At 39.9% G+C, this 17,378-nt stretch overlaps 1 protein-coding gene across 2 annotated transcripts in view; it reads left to right on the forward strand.

Moving 5' to 3' along the window:
- The window catches only part of malrd1 (MAM and LDL receptor class A domain containing 1), a 392,346-nt gene that overhangs the window by 154,004 nt on the left and 220,964 nt on the right, over positions 1 to 17,378 (forward strand). For both annotated transcript variants that reach the window (XM_063044212.1, XM_063044213.1), the window contains exons 21-22: positions 14,197 to 14,353; positions 14,703 to 14,813. In XM_063044212.1, the coding sequence (XP_062900282.1) occupies positions 14,197 to 14,353; positions 14,703 to 14,813 (268 nt within the window). The remainder of the gene's footprint in view (positions 1 to 14,196; positions 14,354 to 14,702; positions 14,814 to 17,378) is intronic.

The raw sequence follows: 17,378 nt of genomic DNA on the forward strand, positions 1-17,378 counted from the left end.
TCAGGTCCAGGAGATTTATCCACCTTCAGACTATTAAGCATCCTGAGCATCTTCTCAGTCGTAATTTTTACTGCACTTACTTCACTTCCCTGATACTCTTGAATGTCCGGTATACTGCAGATGTCTTCCACTGTGAATACTGATGCAAAATACGCTTTCAGTTTCTCTGCCACCTCTGCATCTCTGATTAAACTATCTCCAGTGTCATTTTCTATTGGTCCTATATCTACCCTCAACTCTCTTTTACCCTTTATATCCTTAAAAATGCTTTTAGTATCTTCTTTGATATTAGTCACCAGCTTCTTTTTCTTTTTCTAATTCATCTTTTTCTTCCTAATGACCTTCTTAGTTTCCTTCTGCAAGTTTTTAAAAACTTTCCAATCCTCTCTCTTCCCATTAGCATTACTTCCTTGAATGCCCTCTCTTTTGTTTTTACTTTGGCTCTGACTTCACTTGTCAGCCACGGTAGTGTCTTTGTTCCATTCAAAATTTCTTCTTATTTGTAATATATCTGTCTTGCACTTCCCTCATTTTTCACAGAAACTCAAGCCATTGCTGCTCTGCTGTCCTTCCTGCAAGTGTCCCTTTCCAGTCAACTTTGGCCAGTTCCATTCTCATGACTTTGTAATTTCTTTTATTCTACTGAAATACCGGCACATTGGACACAAACCTTCCATACAACAAGGTGCCAAAATTGCAGTCTGAAACAATTGCAGTCAGTGAGACATTATAGCCACTGAAGGTCTGACTTCTTATTCCATTTGTAACTTCTCACGTTTTCCCAGATTTCTGGATCTGTAATTATGTATCTTCTGCATAGTTCACTAAATGAAAGCTTTTCATACACTGTGTGTGATATTAGGAGATTTGTTAAATCGCGAAATGTTATTACACTCATTTCAATTAACAGAAAAGATATTTTTGTGTTCAGTTATGCAGGTACCTTCTCAACCGTAACCATCTCTGTGAATTCCAATAAGGGCAATTTCCTTACTCCCTTTATATGATTTGAAAGGCTCACAAATGCAACCACATATACCACAGCTACCAAATAACCAGCTTGAATCTTAGCAGCTATTTTGTCCTCTTCTGATGCTATCCCATCAAAATGATGATGTCACCCAGAGCTCACAAACATTCTTGCCATCCCATCACCTGAGTCATTTGATGTGTGCAAGTCTGATCCACTAAGATAATCCAACGCCTTTCTTAATACAATTTCCAAATTGTTACCTCTATCACTCACTGATCCTGATGCATAGACACACATTCAGTCATTCCATTGCATGGGTCCGACCTGTTGGCCTTACCCTTCTCTGTAAGAGTGGTGCTACTCCTGACCCAATGGACAGCTTGAGGACAGGAGCCTCTCAAGCTCTGCGGCTCCCTCTGCACACTTAGCTCTTGCTGGTTCATTCAGCCAGCTGGTATTCTCTGAGTTAGCTGCTGCTATACTCACCACTGCTGTTCATGCTTTAACCGGTGTCCAACAATATGGCCAGCTCAGAAATTACTCTTCTCACATGACTGCTAGTCCATTTTTTTCCATACAGGAAATGTCCTGGTTGGCAGCTGGTTATGTAGTGCCAGGATATACCAAAAACACAGGCATCTTTCTATTCTCTCACCCACTGCACTTCCTGAGGGAAAAAAAGGTTACATACCTTAACGACTATGGCCCAGTGGCTCTGACATCTACCATTATGAAGTGGTTTGAGAGGCTTGCCATGGCATACAGTACATTATCTATAGTCTCCAAGGCAACCTCAGCCCACTGCAATTCATCTACCACCACAACAGATCTACAATAGATGCCATCTCCTTGCACCAGCACTCAACTTTGGAACATCTGGATAGCAGAAAACTAAGTTAAACTATTGTATATTGACCACCACTCTGCCTTCAATGCTATAATTCCAAGCAAACCTATCACCAAACTCTGACACCTGGAAGTTAATAACTCCTTCTGCAAATGGATCCTTGACTTCCTGACTAACAAACCACAATCAGAAAGGACAGGTAGCAACACATCTGCATGATTATTCTCAACACTGGAGCTCCACAATGTTCAACCCTCAGATCTCGACTCTATTCCCTGTAAACTCATGACTACGTGGCCAGATTCTGCTCTAGCTCCTTCTACAAGTTTGTAAATGATTCTACTGTAGTGGGCTGTATCTCAAATAATGATGAGTCGGAGTAGAGGAAGCAGACCGAGAACATCATGGCATGTTGTCATGGCAACAGCTTTTCCCTCAATGTCAGCAAAACAAAAAAAATTGGTCATTGGCTTCAGGAAGGGGAGTAATGTACAGGTTTGTGTCTTCATTATTAGTGTCTGAGGTTTGAGATCCTTAGAGTGAACATCACCCATAACTTGTCCTCATCCAATCACATAGATGCCATGACAAAGAAAGCTCATCAATACCTTTACATCCTCAGCAAGTTAAAGAAATCTGGTATGTTCCTTTTGACTCTTACCAGTTTTTATCGATACACCACAGAAAGCATCCTATCCAGATATATCATGCTTGGTATGCCTATGACCACAAAAAAACTGCAAATAGTTGAGGATACCAGTGAGTATATTACAGAAACCAGCCCTTCCCTTCATTGACTCTATCTACACTTCTCACTGCCTCAGGAAACAGCCGGCATAATCAAAAATCCCCATACTCTGGACATTCCCCCTTCTCCTCTTTCCCATTGGACAGAAGATACAAAAGCCTGAAAGCATGTGAAGACTATTGAATGATTCCCTAGTACTATAAAACATAATCTTGATCTCACAATCTATGTTCTTGCACCTTATTGTCCATTTGCACTGCACTTTCTCCAGTGTCCAGGGGTTGCTGTTACACTTTACTCTGCATTTGGTTATCGTTTTACCTTGTACTTCATCAATGCACTGTGCAATGAGTTGGTCTGTACAGGTAGGAGGAGTATAACCTTTTCACTGTACCTTGCTAAATGTGACAATACTAAACCACTTTCAGTTCCAGTTCCACTGCACGGGTGCATGTAGGTCACACATACATAACACATTTACATACACAAAAGACAATACTGAAATGTGGACTGAGAAAATTTCAGCCATTGGAATTTGAAATGAAAAGCTATTTTTTCTGTAATTGAAGAAAACAGTATTTATATAACTGTTCTTGAATTTGAGAATTTAAAATTTGTTGTTTTCATTGTATCTGAAAGTTAATCTTAAAGTGTATCTTAAAGTTCCTGCTGCCTATTTTAGAGAGTTAGCAATTAAAGATTTGTTGGGGAGGGAGGACAACTTCTGGACCTCATTTGTGTATGAGCAGATAGAATTAACCACTCATTTGAAATATTCTGCTCATATTCATTATTTGGAGTTATCCAATCTCAAATGCAAGTGAGAAGACCAATAGTTCCAAGCACAATTTGCAGTTGTCTCCAGTGGTGAATGGCAAAACATGTGAATTGAAATGGGAGCAGTCGAGTCCACACCAAAATACAGAGCAAGAAACCTGTAAATTTATTTACGTTGATTAGTTCACGGGATGCAGGAATGCTTGTCCTCAACTTTCAGTGAAAACCTAGTTACCTACTGGTAATTACCTATCAAGGATGGCCTCGCTCCTTCCACCGTCAGCACTGCTACCATATTCAGTGTATGAGCTGGACAATTTGCCATCCTTCTTGGACAGTAAGTGAGGCAGATGTTTGACATCTGCAGTTTCCAATTGCATACCACTGAGGCAAGAGCTTCAAAATGACTAGAGTTGTGCGTGGATTGTGGAAATTGTGCAAGGAAGCTCTCCTGTTGACAGAACCTATTATCATTGCTACTTTGAATTTAGCTTAATGTCTGACTGACGGCCGACTGATATGCCAATAGCCTTTGATTCAATGGTGGTGGTAAACATGTAGTGTTTGGGTTGACCAGTAGTGGTAATGAACAATTTCACTATGGATAGCATGCCAGGGAACGAAACAAGTGGTTAATGCGTAAAGGCATTCAGAGAAATATTGGGACAAATGCAGACAGAAACTAACTAGATGAAAGGAAAGCTTGTGAGAGTTAACGAGTTTAACCATCTTGAGGCATTGAGAAAGAATGGGTTAGAATAGAGATGAGTTAAAAGAGCAATAATTGAGTAGTGAAATAACATCCACCAATGCCCTGACAATTTCCCATCACTGGTGAGCTAGTAAATAGAAAGTAGCTTGGTTAGAAAGAAATAGCCATTTCCTAATTGCCTGTTCCAGTAAGATAAGGCCTGAGTCTACTACCTCTGCAAAGGGCAAGATGCTATCACATTGTGAGAAAACTTACAAAAATTAATTTCTCAGTTATTTGACTTCCACATAGAGGTTATCAATTTGAAATGATTTTTTTTCTGTCAGTAATTGCTTCAAGGCCTCCTCTTTGTCTGCTGCACTAAAATTCCAGAAACCACAAAACTTCCATGAATATAAATGTTGGTAAGCTTATCTGGATCAGCACATTGAAGGATAAATCCAGGTAGTGTCCTTCTTGCACCTCTCTAATCGAAGGATAGTGGTGTTGTTTTTAGAGTCACATTACAATGAGAAGAACTGACAGAAATGGCATGCAGACCTTCAACTAATATGTTTGAAAAGCCTATAGTGAGAGGCATTTTATGATCTCCAGTTGGACAGGGAATTTCTATAGTAATATTATTTTATAAAGTTTACCTCAAAATCCTATTCAATTGTTCAACTCTGACAAATTACATTCCAAGTTTACCATTAACAAAACAAGTTGAAATGCTGAAATTGTCTTAATTTACTCATTTTTGGAAAGGTCAAAGCATAATACAGACTAATGGGACTAGTGTAGATGGACAAAAGAGATGGTATGGGCATGGTAGTCTGAATCGTCTGTTTCTCTGCCATACAAGCCTTTGTCTCTATGTTGTAAAGTGTGCAATATTTGAAAAATAACCCTATTTTCTCATTGTTTTTGAGCTGAAGTTAATGCATGAGCTTTGCAAGCCATTTATATAAATATCTAAAAGTAACATGTTACAGGCTCATGTAATTTCTGGGTTTCATTCGCATTTTGCATCCTCCTCAGAGCTTTCTATCTGGACTACTCTCATTTCCCAGTTATTTTCTAATGTCAAAATGTTGTGCTCAATCTACCCAACTGTTGAAGCCATTAGGTCAATGTGGACATTAAATGTAATTCTCCTTGAATTCTAGAATATTAGCAAATGGATACAGACTCTGAGAGCTAACTACTTCAGTCCGAAGTCTTCATTCGTCAGCTGTTCTCTTTCCTTGTGAAAATTATACTTGAAAAACACAGCTGCATTGTGGAAATGTCAGAAAGCTGTGAATTGTTCTCTTTTAGTTATGTTGGATATCTGCATTTACAGGTTTTCTTTGATAAATCAAGAGATCAAGGAGGCACGATACTGTAGTGGTTAGTGTGGTAGATAGTGTAGAGATCAAGGAGGCACAGTGTCAGTGATCCAGGTTCAATTCCCGCCACTATCTGTAAGGAGTTTGTTCATTCTCCCAGTGACCACGTGGGTTTCTCTCGATACTCTGGTTTCCTCCCACATTCCAAAGTCATACGGGTTATGGGAAGAAGGCAGGAGAATGTGCTTCAGAGGGATAATGGTAGAATAACTCGATAGGCCAAATTGCCTAATTCTGCTCCTACGTCATGTTTTTTTTTAAGAGGGGATCCAAATTAACTTTTTGACAAAATAAGGAAAAGGTGTTTACTGGTAGTGAAAACTAAGGAACATACAAACTGGAACCATACAGTCCCTGTAAGAAAGACTGGTGAACTGCATTAGGCAAATGATGCTAGTCATTTTCAATAATCCAGCTTTAGTAATTTTTAAATACTTCTTAAGTAGTTACATGAATCAGATTAGTGGTATAGCTGTCTCCAATTGAGTTAATACCGGTCCAAAATAATTCTATCACAGGATAATTCAAAGGGAAGTTTAAAGCAAAATTCTGCTGACAATGTGCTGCAAGGCCAGAGTAATGTAACGAAGCAGCAAGATAAGAGTTCATTGCGAAAGAAGGATTTGATATACGCAAGCAACATGGAAAGAGGCAAAGAAGGAGAAAAATAATGTACAAAACTATTGCGGGGAACCCAGTGATGGACAGTGCAGATTATACAACAGGCACAAGATGGGATGACACGAGATTGTGCAACATTATTGGCAATTTCAGGGGTATGCTTTAATGACTTTTTAACCAGAGGGTTAACAGTTCTTATCTGGAATCTATCCATTTTATCCTATCCTTTTAACTGGAGGGTTGATAGTTCTCATCTAGAATCTATCCAATACTGTTAATGATAGTAGAAGGAGACTATCGCATAAATGCTGGCTTCCATGGTGGCAATCCCATTAGTCACTACTCCCTCTCCTTATTTCCCCGTAACCTTGCAACTCAGCTTTTGCTCTGTTTGGTCAATAACCTATACTAATTCCTGCTTTGGATACAAGAGCAAAGAACAGTATTACAAACAAAGTTCAAAGTTCATTCATTATCAAAGTATGTATACTTTATACACCATTGAGATTAGTCTCCTTACAGGCAGCTATGAAACAAAGAACACCAATAGAACCCGTTAAAAACATAAGAACATCAAACATCCAGTGTGCTGAGAGAGCAAAAGAAAACACAAATCATGCAAACAACAAAAGCAAGCAAACAGCATTCAGAACTGAAGTTCACAAAACCGGGCATCACTCTAGCCTATCCAGAAGTCCACTTGTTGCGGGCCACAGCCTGAGTCCAGTACAGAGATAATCAAACCCCGCCACAAAGCCAGGCATCACTGCAGCAGTCGTGATACTTGGATATCATCGAGGAAACCATAAGCATGATTAGATAACAATAACAGGGACATCATGCAAAGCCCAGAGCAGAGGGCACAAGCCCCTCTAATCTCTGCTCAGCCAATCCCATCTGCTCATAGCAGAGAATAAACCGTGGAAAGGATATTGCTGGAGTTCAGCAGCATTTGGGGAACCACTGACAATCCTCCATACACAGACCCATTTAGGCAGTGTTAAAGAGGCTGGCATTTGATGTCCTGAGACACTATTGGTACTCCCAGGAATTTAACCTGAAATTGATAAATGGTTATCAATAGAATTCGATGTCAGGAAACAACGTTACATGATAAAAAGAGAAATCTATAAATAATAGGCGGGTCAGAGAGCATCTAGGAGTCACAAGAGAGTGCAGATGTTGGAATCCGGAGCAATGAACAAAATCTATCCTGTCTGATTACCTGAGCACTTCCACAATCTTCTGTTTTATTATAGATTTGGGATGGCGTGTTGGCACAGCAGTTAGCATATGTAACGTTACTAGAGCATTAGTAACTCAGCTTCAATTCTGCTACCGTCTGTAAGGAATTTGTATATTTCCCTGTGATCGTGTAGGTTTTCTCCAAGTGCTTCAGTTTCCTCTCACATGCCACAGATGTACAGATTAGCAGGTTAATAGGTCACATAGGTGTAATTGGGCAGTGCAGGCTTGTTGGACCAGAAGAGCCAGCTACCATAAGTAATCAAAATAAATTTCCAGCATCTGCATCTTGTAAGATCTGGAGCAGAATACCCAGAATCTGTGACTGCAGGTGTCTACTACCCTTGGCCTTCTTAGTTGTCAAGATCGCAGGTTCGTGAAGTTCTGTGGAATTAGAATTAGACATGGAGAATAACTACAGAGCATTTTGTAAATAGTACAGGCAGCAGCCACAGTGCACTGGTGGTGAAGGGAATGAATTAGTGTGGTGAATGATATTGACAATCCAATGGTCTGTTTGTGTTAGATCTGTGAAAACTGTCAGAGCTGCACTCGGCCAGGGTAGAGGTGATTACTCCATCACACTTCTAGCTTACTCCTTGTTGATCATAGAGATAAATTGGTCATTACAGGATAGCTAACCCCTGACCTGCTCTTGTGGTCACAGTATTTAGCTTGTGGCTCATTCTAGGCAAATTTGAACCTCAAGGGGTTGAAGCTGAGGAATCATTGTCTGGGATGTATAGTGTGTTTATTTTAATTGCCACATCAGCCATGACTTATGTACATTTTTGATCTTGTTGAAATGGTGAGGAGTTGCAAATAGGATTGGCACATAATGTAATTATCAAAAAAAATCCCCATTTTTGGTGGAAGAACTGTTACTAATGAAGACATTGAAGATGGTTGGGCCTTGAATAATACACTAAGGAACTCTGGAAATGGAGCTGGGATGATTGACCTCCGACAGATATTTTCCAGTGTTCAATGTAGAACTCCAACCATTGTAACCCTTGATGCCCATTCGTTTCAGTTTTACCAGGGGATGTGTAAGCCCCTCAGTAAAGTTTGCTCTAAGGCTGTAAAGAAGTCAGGAGTAGGTAGTTTTGGTGAACTACTGAGTGGGCGCTGATGAGCAAGTCCCTTGCCAACACCATTTATGGTGCTATGCTTGAGAGTACACTGACTGAATGATAATAAACTAGATTGGATATGTCTTGCTTTTTTGTGAACTGGTCATACAGGAGTTCTCCACATTTCCACATTACTATGTTTTAAAAGAATGGAACAATTCAGTGAGGGATGTAGTTACGACACCTGTTTGTGATTTTCACACAGCTGAAATATTACCTGGTCCTATAGCCTTGGCTGTATTTGGTTCTCCCAGCTAATTCGTTATGCTGCTTGGAGTGAAGCGATTTAGCCAAAACTGGCTTCTGTGATGGTAGGGATCTTGACAGGAAGCCAAGATGGATTATCTATTTGCACTTTTGGTTGAACACTTTGCAGATGCTTTGGCCTGATCTTTTACATTTATGTAAGAAGAGTTCTGCAGGAAAGCATTTCAAATAGTAGTGCAGTGACGTCGCAGGGGAATTTGAAAATGTGGTGTTTCATCTGATCTCCCGTGAGCTTCAATGATGACAAAGTAATAGTTCAAATGGTGCAGATAGCAGCCTTACAACTTCTGTCTGCTGACAAATTGTTGTGCTTACATGACATTTCTGATTGCTTCCACAGTTTTTCTTCCCTCATTTATTCTTGTTATTACAGCTGCGTCTGATTCCTGTTGCAAGTTAGAAATGTGCAGTACACAGAAATTTTGCTTGCCTAACCTCAGTGACTTTCCTTCTCTAATTTCTCCAAGGAATCAACTTAACTGTTAAATGAGATCTCGGCTTCACGGAATAGTCACTGCTCTCCACTGAGAGTGGGGGACAGTTGCAGAGGTGCTATCAGCTAAGGTTATTAAGTACATACTGTATCACAGATGAGGTAGACTTAACTTTATTACTGCTTTGAAAATCTCTGTTGTATCATCTTGTTTTATAAGAAAACCAGGGAAGCATTCAGTATCATACGTTGTTCACTAATATAAAAAGAATATCAATTCGCATAGATAGAACAGTGTTCATAAACCATAGGGTTAACAACAGATGGATGAATGGTTACAGTAATCCAGCATGTACCTTGGTGAAATTGCACATTTAGAATTCCATTTGCTGTGTGTAATAACACTGCTGTTGCAGAAATGGATGTAGGTGTACACATTGTGTGACTCACAATAAGGTGAGCAACAGGGAGCATGGAAAAACCTTTATGGAGTCTGGAACACTGCAATTCTATCTCAGTGTTTTTCCACACTGGCCTTCAGGGAAACACAGTATGTTTTCCAAACCTTTTGATCATGTTTCTAATACATTTTGAAAGGGATCATTCATCTCATAAATCTATTGAAGTTCTTTTGTTGAAATAGTCTTTCAAAACTTTCTTTGTGAATTCAAACAAAGTGCATCTACACTTTCATTTTCCTGCCAATTGCAGCAGTAGCTAATACAATAATAACAGTAGGAATTGGAGTTATTATCAAGTACTCAGCTAATATAAATCTTAATTTATAAATTGAATGGTTATATGATAATAGTCATAGAGTAATAGAGCACAGAAATATAACCTTCATGACCAAATGCCCAGGTAAATTAGTCCCAGTGCCACACCTTTAATCCACATCCCCTGAAACCTTTCCTATTCATGAAGCTGTCCAAATGTCTTTTTAATATTTTTATTATACTTGTTTCAGTCACTTTCTCTGGCAGCTTGTTCCATCTAAGCACAACCCTTTGTGTGAAGAAGTTGCCTCTCAGTTCCATTTCAGATCTCTCCCCCCCCCCACCTTAAACCTGATTCATCTTCCTTGGAAACAAGACAGCATTCATTCATAAAAGTTGCTGGTGAACGCAAAAGGCCAGACAGCACCTCCAGGAAGAGGTACAGTCAACGTATTGGGCCGAGACCCTTCGTCAGGACTAACTGAAGGAAGAGCTAGTAAGAGATTTGAAAGTGGGAGGGGGAGGGGGAGATCTGAAATAATAGGGGAAGACAGGAGGGGGAGGGATGGAGCCAAGAACTGGACAGGTGATTGGCAAAGGGGATATGAGAGGATCATGGGACAGGAGGCCTAGGGAGGAAGAAAGGGAGAGGGGGAAGAAAAAGCCCAGAGGATGGGCAAGGAGTATAGTGAGAGGGACAGAGGGAGAAAAAGGAGAGAGAGAAAAAAAAAATATATATACAATGGATGGGGTATGAGGGGGAGGTGGGGCATTAAAGGAATTTAGAGAAGTCAATGTTCATGCCATCAGGTTGGAGGCTACCCAGACGGAATATAAGGTGTTGTTCCTCCAACCTGAGTGTGACTTCATCTTTACAGTCTGCGCTGGGTCTCGCCAATATATTGAAGGCCGCATCAGGAGCACCGGACGCAGTATATCACCCCAGCCGACTCACAGGTGAAGTGTTGCCTCATCTGGAAGGACTGTCTGGGTCCTGAATGGTGGTGAGGGATGAAATGTAAGGGCATGTGTAGCACTTGTTCCGCTTACAATGATATGTACCGGGAGGGAGATCAGTGGGGAGGGATGGTGGGGACGAATGGACAAGGGAGTTGCGTAGGGAGCGATCCCTGCGGAAAGCAGAGAGAGGGTGGGAGGGAAAGATGTGCTTAGTGGTGGGATCCCGTTGGAGGTAGCGGAAGTTACAGAGAATAATATGTTGGACCCCGAGGCTGGTGGGGTGGAAGGTGAGGACCAGGGGAACCCTATTCAGAGTGGGGTAGTGGGAGGATGGGGTGAGAGCAGATGTGCATGAAATGGGGGAGATGCGTTTGAGAGCAGAGTTGATGGTGGAGGAAGGGAAGCCCCTTTCTTTAAAAAAGGACATCTCCCTCGTCCTAGAATGAAAAGCCTCATCTGGAGAGCAGATGCGGCGGAGATGGAGGAATTGTGAGAAGGGGATGGCATTTTTACAAGAGACAGGGTGGGAAGAGGAATAGTCCAGATAGCTGTGAGAGTCCGTAGGCTTATAGTAGACATCAGTGGATAAGCTGTCTCCAGAGATAGAGATCCACAGCCTCCTCTACTATAAAGACGAAGCCACACTCAGGTTGGAGGAACAACACCTTATATTCCGTCTGGGTAGCCTCCAACCAGATGGCATGAATATTGACTTCTTTAACTTCTGTTAATCCCCATCTTCCCCTCATACCCCATCTGTTATTTCCCCTCATACCCCATCTGTTATATATTCTTTTTCTCTCTCTTTCATTTCTCCTTTTTCTCCCTCTGTCCCTCTCACTATACTCCTTGCCCATCCTCTGGGCTTCCCCCTCCCCCTTTTCTTTCTCCCTGGGCCTCCCGTCCCATGATCCTCTCATATCTTTTTTGCCAATCAACTGTCCAGCTCTTGGCTCCATCCCTCCCCCTCCTGTCTCCTCCTATCATTTTGGATCTCCCCCTCCCCCTCCCACTTTCAAATGTCTTACCAGCTGTTCTTTCAGTTAGTCCTGTCAAAGGGTCTCGGCTCAAAACATTGACTCTACCTCTTCCTATAGATGCTGCCTGGCCTGCTGCATTCACCAGCAACTTTTATGTGTGTTGCTTCAAATTCCAGCATCTGCAGATTTCCTCATGTTTGCAGCATTCATTCATGCTGTCTACGTATGCCCCACTTGATTTACATGTGTTTATAACATCACACTTCACTCTCCTATTCTCAAATTAATAAAATTCTAGCCTGCTCAAACTCTCTCTCTGAGTTGGTAAATTAGTTTATTATTGTCACAGGTACTGAGGTAGATGAAAACCCTCAGTCTTTCATGCCATCCATATATGTCATTTCATCACATCAGTACACCAAGGTATCACAAGGGAAAAGCAATAACAGAATGCAGAATGTAGTGTTACAGTTATAGAGAATTTGCAATGCAGTCAGACAATAAAGCCAAGTTTGATTGTGATGTCCAGAATCCATTCAATGGCTTTATAACAATGATCTTGAAGCTATTCTTGGGCTTTCAGGCTTTTATATCTTCAACCTACTGCCCGATGGAAGAGAACTTTGAGTATATTGGCTGTTCTAATGAGGCAGCAAGAAATGTCATGCAGAGTTCATGGAGGGAAGGCCAGTTTTTGTGATGTACTGAGCTACATCTACAACTCTCTACAGTTTCCTGCATTCATGGGCAGAGCAGTTGCGATGCATCCAGACAAGTTATCTTCCATGATGCATCATTAAAAATTGCTGGCGTCAATGGGGACATGCTAAGTTACTTTAGCCTCCTTCAAAAGTAGAGGCACTGGTGTTCTTTCTTGGTCATTGCATTTAAATGGTTGGACCAGGACAAGAAATTGGGAACTTGAAGCCCTCAACCCTCTTGATGTAAACAGGAGTATATGCACCACTCTTGAAATCAATGTTTTGTTTTGCTTACTTTGAGGGAAAGGTTGTTATCATGACAACATGTCTCTAAGCTCTCTATCTCTTTCCTGCAATCTAAGTCATTGCTATTTAAGATTTGACCCACTATCTGTTGTCATCTGAGACCTGTAGACAGAAGTAGAGAAGAACAGGGTTGTGCATTCATGAGTGTATAGTGAATAAGGTATGTGACTGAGAAAGCAATTTTGTGGAGCACCAGTTTTGAAGGTAATCATAGTGGAGGTATTGCTGTCTCTCCTTATTGATTATGATCTGTTTATTAGGAAGTAAAGATTCAGCTGCAGAGGGAAGTGTTGAGTCCCAGGTCAGGGAGTTTGCAGTGAGTTTGCTTGGAATTATAGTATAGAACGTAAAGCTAAAGTCAGTAAGCAGTAATCTGACATACTGTAGGCCTCTTTATTATCCATATGCTCCAGAGCAGAATGTAAGGCTATTGAGATGGTATGCACCATAGACCTGTTTTGACAGTAGGCGAGTTGTAGTGGGTTGAGAGTGTTTGGGAGGCTGAAGTTAATGTGAGCTATGACCAGCTTCTTGAAACACTTTATGGTGATGGATGTTAGAACCATAAAACAGTGGTCATTAAAGTATGTTACCTTTATTTTGGTACCAGGAAGGTAGTGGTCTTCTTGAAGCAAGTGGGAACCTCACATTCAAGTGGAAAAAAGTTAAGAAAATTCGAAAAATATCCTCGACAGCTGTTCTGCACATGATCTAAGGGTACAGCTCGGGACTCCATCCAGGCCAAATGATCTCTGTGGGTTCACTCTCCAGACTCATGCCCTCCAATTCTGGCAACATCCTCGTAAACTTTACTTTCACCCTTCCCAGCTTAATTACATTTTTTCCTATAGCAAAATAACAACACTAGACACATCTTGTATAACTACAGCATAATGTGCCAATTTCTATACTCAAATGCCCTGACTGATGAAGATCAGCATGCCAAACACTTTCAACAATACCCAGTCTAACATTGACACCACTATATAATTATACTCCTTGGTCCTTCTGCAACACTCCCCAGGGCCCTACATTTACTATTAAAGTCCTACCCTTGTTTTTTTCCCAAAATGCAACAGCTTATGCTTAACTGCATTTGCCATTCCTCTGCCCACCTACCCATCTGATCGAGATCCCTCTGTTATAGTTGATAACCTTTTTCACTGTTCATGATACCACCTATTTTAGTGTCATCTGCAAACTTATTAATCATATCTTGTACAGTCTCATCCAAGCTATTTATATAAATGATGAACAATAATCCGTCCAGTTCAGAGTGCTGTAAGAAAGAATTATAATACACTAACTGTATTGGATACCAGAATTATTGAACAATTGGCATGTACTTTAACGTAGGGCTGAAACATTTGAATAAGCCAACTTTAAACATTTAACTTACACTTGCAGGGGCACAGAACAAGGTTGGTACCTTTATGCTGATAGTTCAAATGGGAAATTTGGACACTCAGCTGACATCTTCACTCCCGAAATCTCTCTTACTGGCCCAAAGTGTAAATTGGTCTTTTGGTATCACATGAGTGGAGCTACCATTGGATCATTACAGGTAATATTTTTCGTAGTGTTGAACCCATTCTTTTCATCAGTAAAATTTCTAGATTACAGCACAGTTGCTCTTAAATGTAATTCTTAAACATAGAAATCTAGAATTGGTTACTTTTTTGTTAAAAATTAGGTTTCATTTCATTACCTTAAACAAGTTCAGTCAATTTTTAACAGCATGCATTTTTGGATATGTTAAGTATTCAATTCTGGAAGAATTATTACCGTATTCATTTACAATTTCTCAAAAAATCATATGACACTGAACAATATTTAGTTATTGATTTCATTTCTTTTAAGATTCTACAAATTCAGATCCTTGTGGCACTGATTGCAATTTTGTTTTCATTAAGGTTTTCATCAAATTTGGCAACATTACACAGCTACTCTGGTCTCAAAGTGGTAGCCAGGGTAACCATTGGAGGCGGGGAGAAATATTTCTTGGTGTTCAGTCTCATTTTCAGGTTTGCCCTTTTTACTTTTAACTATCTACTATAACACAATGATGTTTAAAATGTGCATGTTGATTGGAGGAGAAAAATATTATCTTGAAGATTGGGCTTTGTGAGCATTTTGGGCCCCGTATCTGAGGAAGAATGTGCTGGTCTCGGAGAGGGTCCAAATGAGGTTCACAAAAAATGATGCCAGAAATGAAAAGAGGACATTTGATGTCTCTAGGCTGGTTCAGAATGATGAAGGGGATCTTTTTTGAAATCTATCTGATTCTGTAAGGCCCTGATGGGATGTTTTCATTAGTAAGAAAGTCTACAACCTGAGGGCACAGCCTCATAATAAAGGGATCTCCCTTGAGATGAGAAGGAATCTCTTCAACCAGGAGGTGGAGAATCTGTGGAATTTGTTACCACGAAGGGCTGTGGCAACCAAGTCACTGTGTGTGTTTAAGACAGAAATTGCTATGTTTCTGATTGGTAAAGGGGATAAGGGTTAATGAGGATAAGTTAAGAGAGATTCTAGGGCCAGAGGGCATAAGGCAGAATAAAAGAACATAAAAGAAATTCCTCCTTAGCCAGAGAGTGGTGAATCTGTGTAACTCATTGCCATGGGTGACTCTGGAAGCGAATTCATTAGGTATATTTAAAGCAGACGTATATATGTTCTTGATTAGTTATGGTATCAAAGCGTATGGGGAGAAGGCAAGGGAATGGGGTTAAGAGGAAATAATGTATTAGCTATGATGGAAAGGCAAGGCATACTCATTGGGCCGAATGACCTAATAATCTCCTATGATTTATGGACTTACAAGGAGGATGAGGGAAATGGGGTCGAAAAAAATAGCACAGCCATGATTGAATGGTAGAGTAGATTCAATTGGCAGAATAGCCTAATGCTTCTCCTGTGTCTTAAGGTCTAACTTCTTCAAGAAATCATATGAGAATCCAAATGAATATGGATGCTGGAAATCTAAACTGAAAACAAAAAACTAGGAATACTCAACAGGCCAATGGAAGAAGTACTGGCGTCAACATTTATTTGGAAGACCCTTCTATTTCACCTTGAAGCATTAATCCTGCAGGCCTTTATGTAGGTGCTTACTGACCTGCTGAGTATTTCAAGCATTTTCTGTTCTCTTCCCATGAGAATCCGTACAAATCTCTTCTCTCAATAATATAGTTCTGCTTAACTACTAAGAGCCAAAAGACAGTAAATAATAAAACAATTACTTAGCTTTCACTTTATTTGTCAAATTAGAAGCTGAAGACTCTGAAAAAATATAATGAAGAGACCAGCTATGATTTAAATTTTGGTCATTTAAATATTACAAATTTTGGTGCATTAGATATGAACAGATGCACAAAGTAGAAACTTAATAAAGCTAATATGAAGACTGAATGAAAGTGGTCAGAAAAGGATTATGGAATAACTTAAACTATTCAAATGATCAAATGGTTAATTATTACAATCATAGAATAGTATAGCATACTAGGAAGCCACACAAATCTGGGCTGGTTCTTCAAAAGGTAATTTAGTTAGTACCTCTTTGTCGTGCTTTACCCAGATTCTTGGATTTTATTTCTTTCAAGCATTCATCTAATTCTTTCTCGCAGTCTGTTATTAAGACAGCATTCACCACCTAACCAAGCAGTGCATTACAAACTGTAGCTTTCATTAGCTCACCTCTGCTTTGTACTACATTGTGCCACAATTATTGTGCTTGCACTCATGGGAAAGAATTTTCCTCTGTATAGTCTGTCCTGACCCTTCATGATCTTCTGTCATATTTCCTCTTATGCTATCTAATATAAGGAGAATAACACAAGTTTCTCCAGCCTAATTACCTGATTATGATGTATAACCTTTCTATCAAAATCTCTGCAAAACCCTTACGTCCTTTCTGAATTATGATGTTCAGAATTGGAAACAATAATCTGTCTGAAATCAAACCTGTGCTTTAAGCAATTTGTGTTACTTCCTGGCTTCTCACATGCCATACTCATCTGCAGTGGCATCTTTGTTAAACTGCCCTAACACTTTATAAGAATTGAAAACAACATTTTCAAGATTGTCTCTTTTCCATCCACCATAAAAATTATACCTTTTGACATGTATTATGTCTTTCCTTTCTTTATATGAAGATATACGGTATCTCTCCACAGGTTTCAACATTAAAATTCAGCTGAAATAGTTTACATTTAATTTACATGTGACCTAAAGGACTCTCTCTCCTTATCTGTCAGCAGCAAGAAAGTGCTGTGCACTATATAGGCAATTGTTTAGGTGTATTTTGAGATACCGTCACTCATATTCTTGTTATCTGCTTTCTCTGGTATTCAGTGAGTTTGTTCTTTCCTTGTCATCTGAAAGTGTTAGGTCACACCTAGAGTATATGCTAACATGGGTGCTATTATTCTAATCATTTTCCAAGGGATCTGTTTTTATTGGTGAGCCTTACTTACCCTATTTCATCACTGAGGAATCACAGACATTTACAATGTTCTTCATACCTTATCTGCTTATATGTCCAGTGGATATTTTTAACTATTTGCTTTGAATCAGAAGTGCTGTCAGTG

This window comes from Mobula hypostoma, chromosome 3 (assembly GCF_963921235.1).
Source record: "Mobula hypostoma chromosome 3, sMobHyp1.1, whole genome shotgun sequence".
Lineage (NCBI taxonomy): Eukaryota > Metazoa > Chordata > Chondrichthyes > Myliobatiformes > Myliobatidae > Mobula > Mobula hypostoma.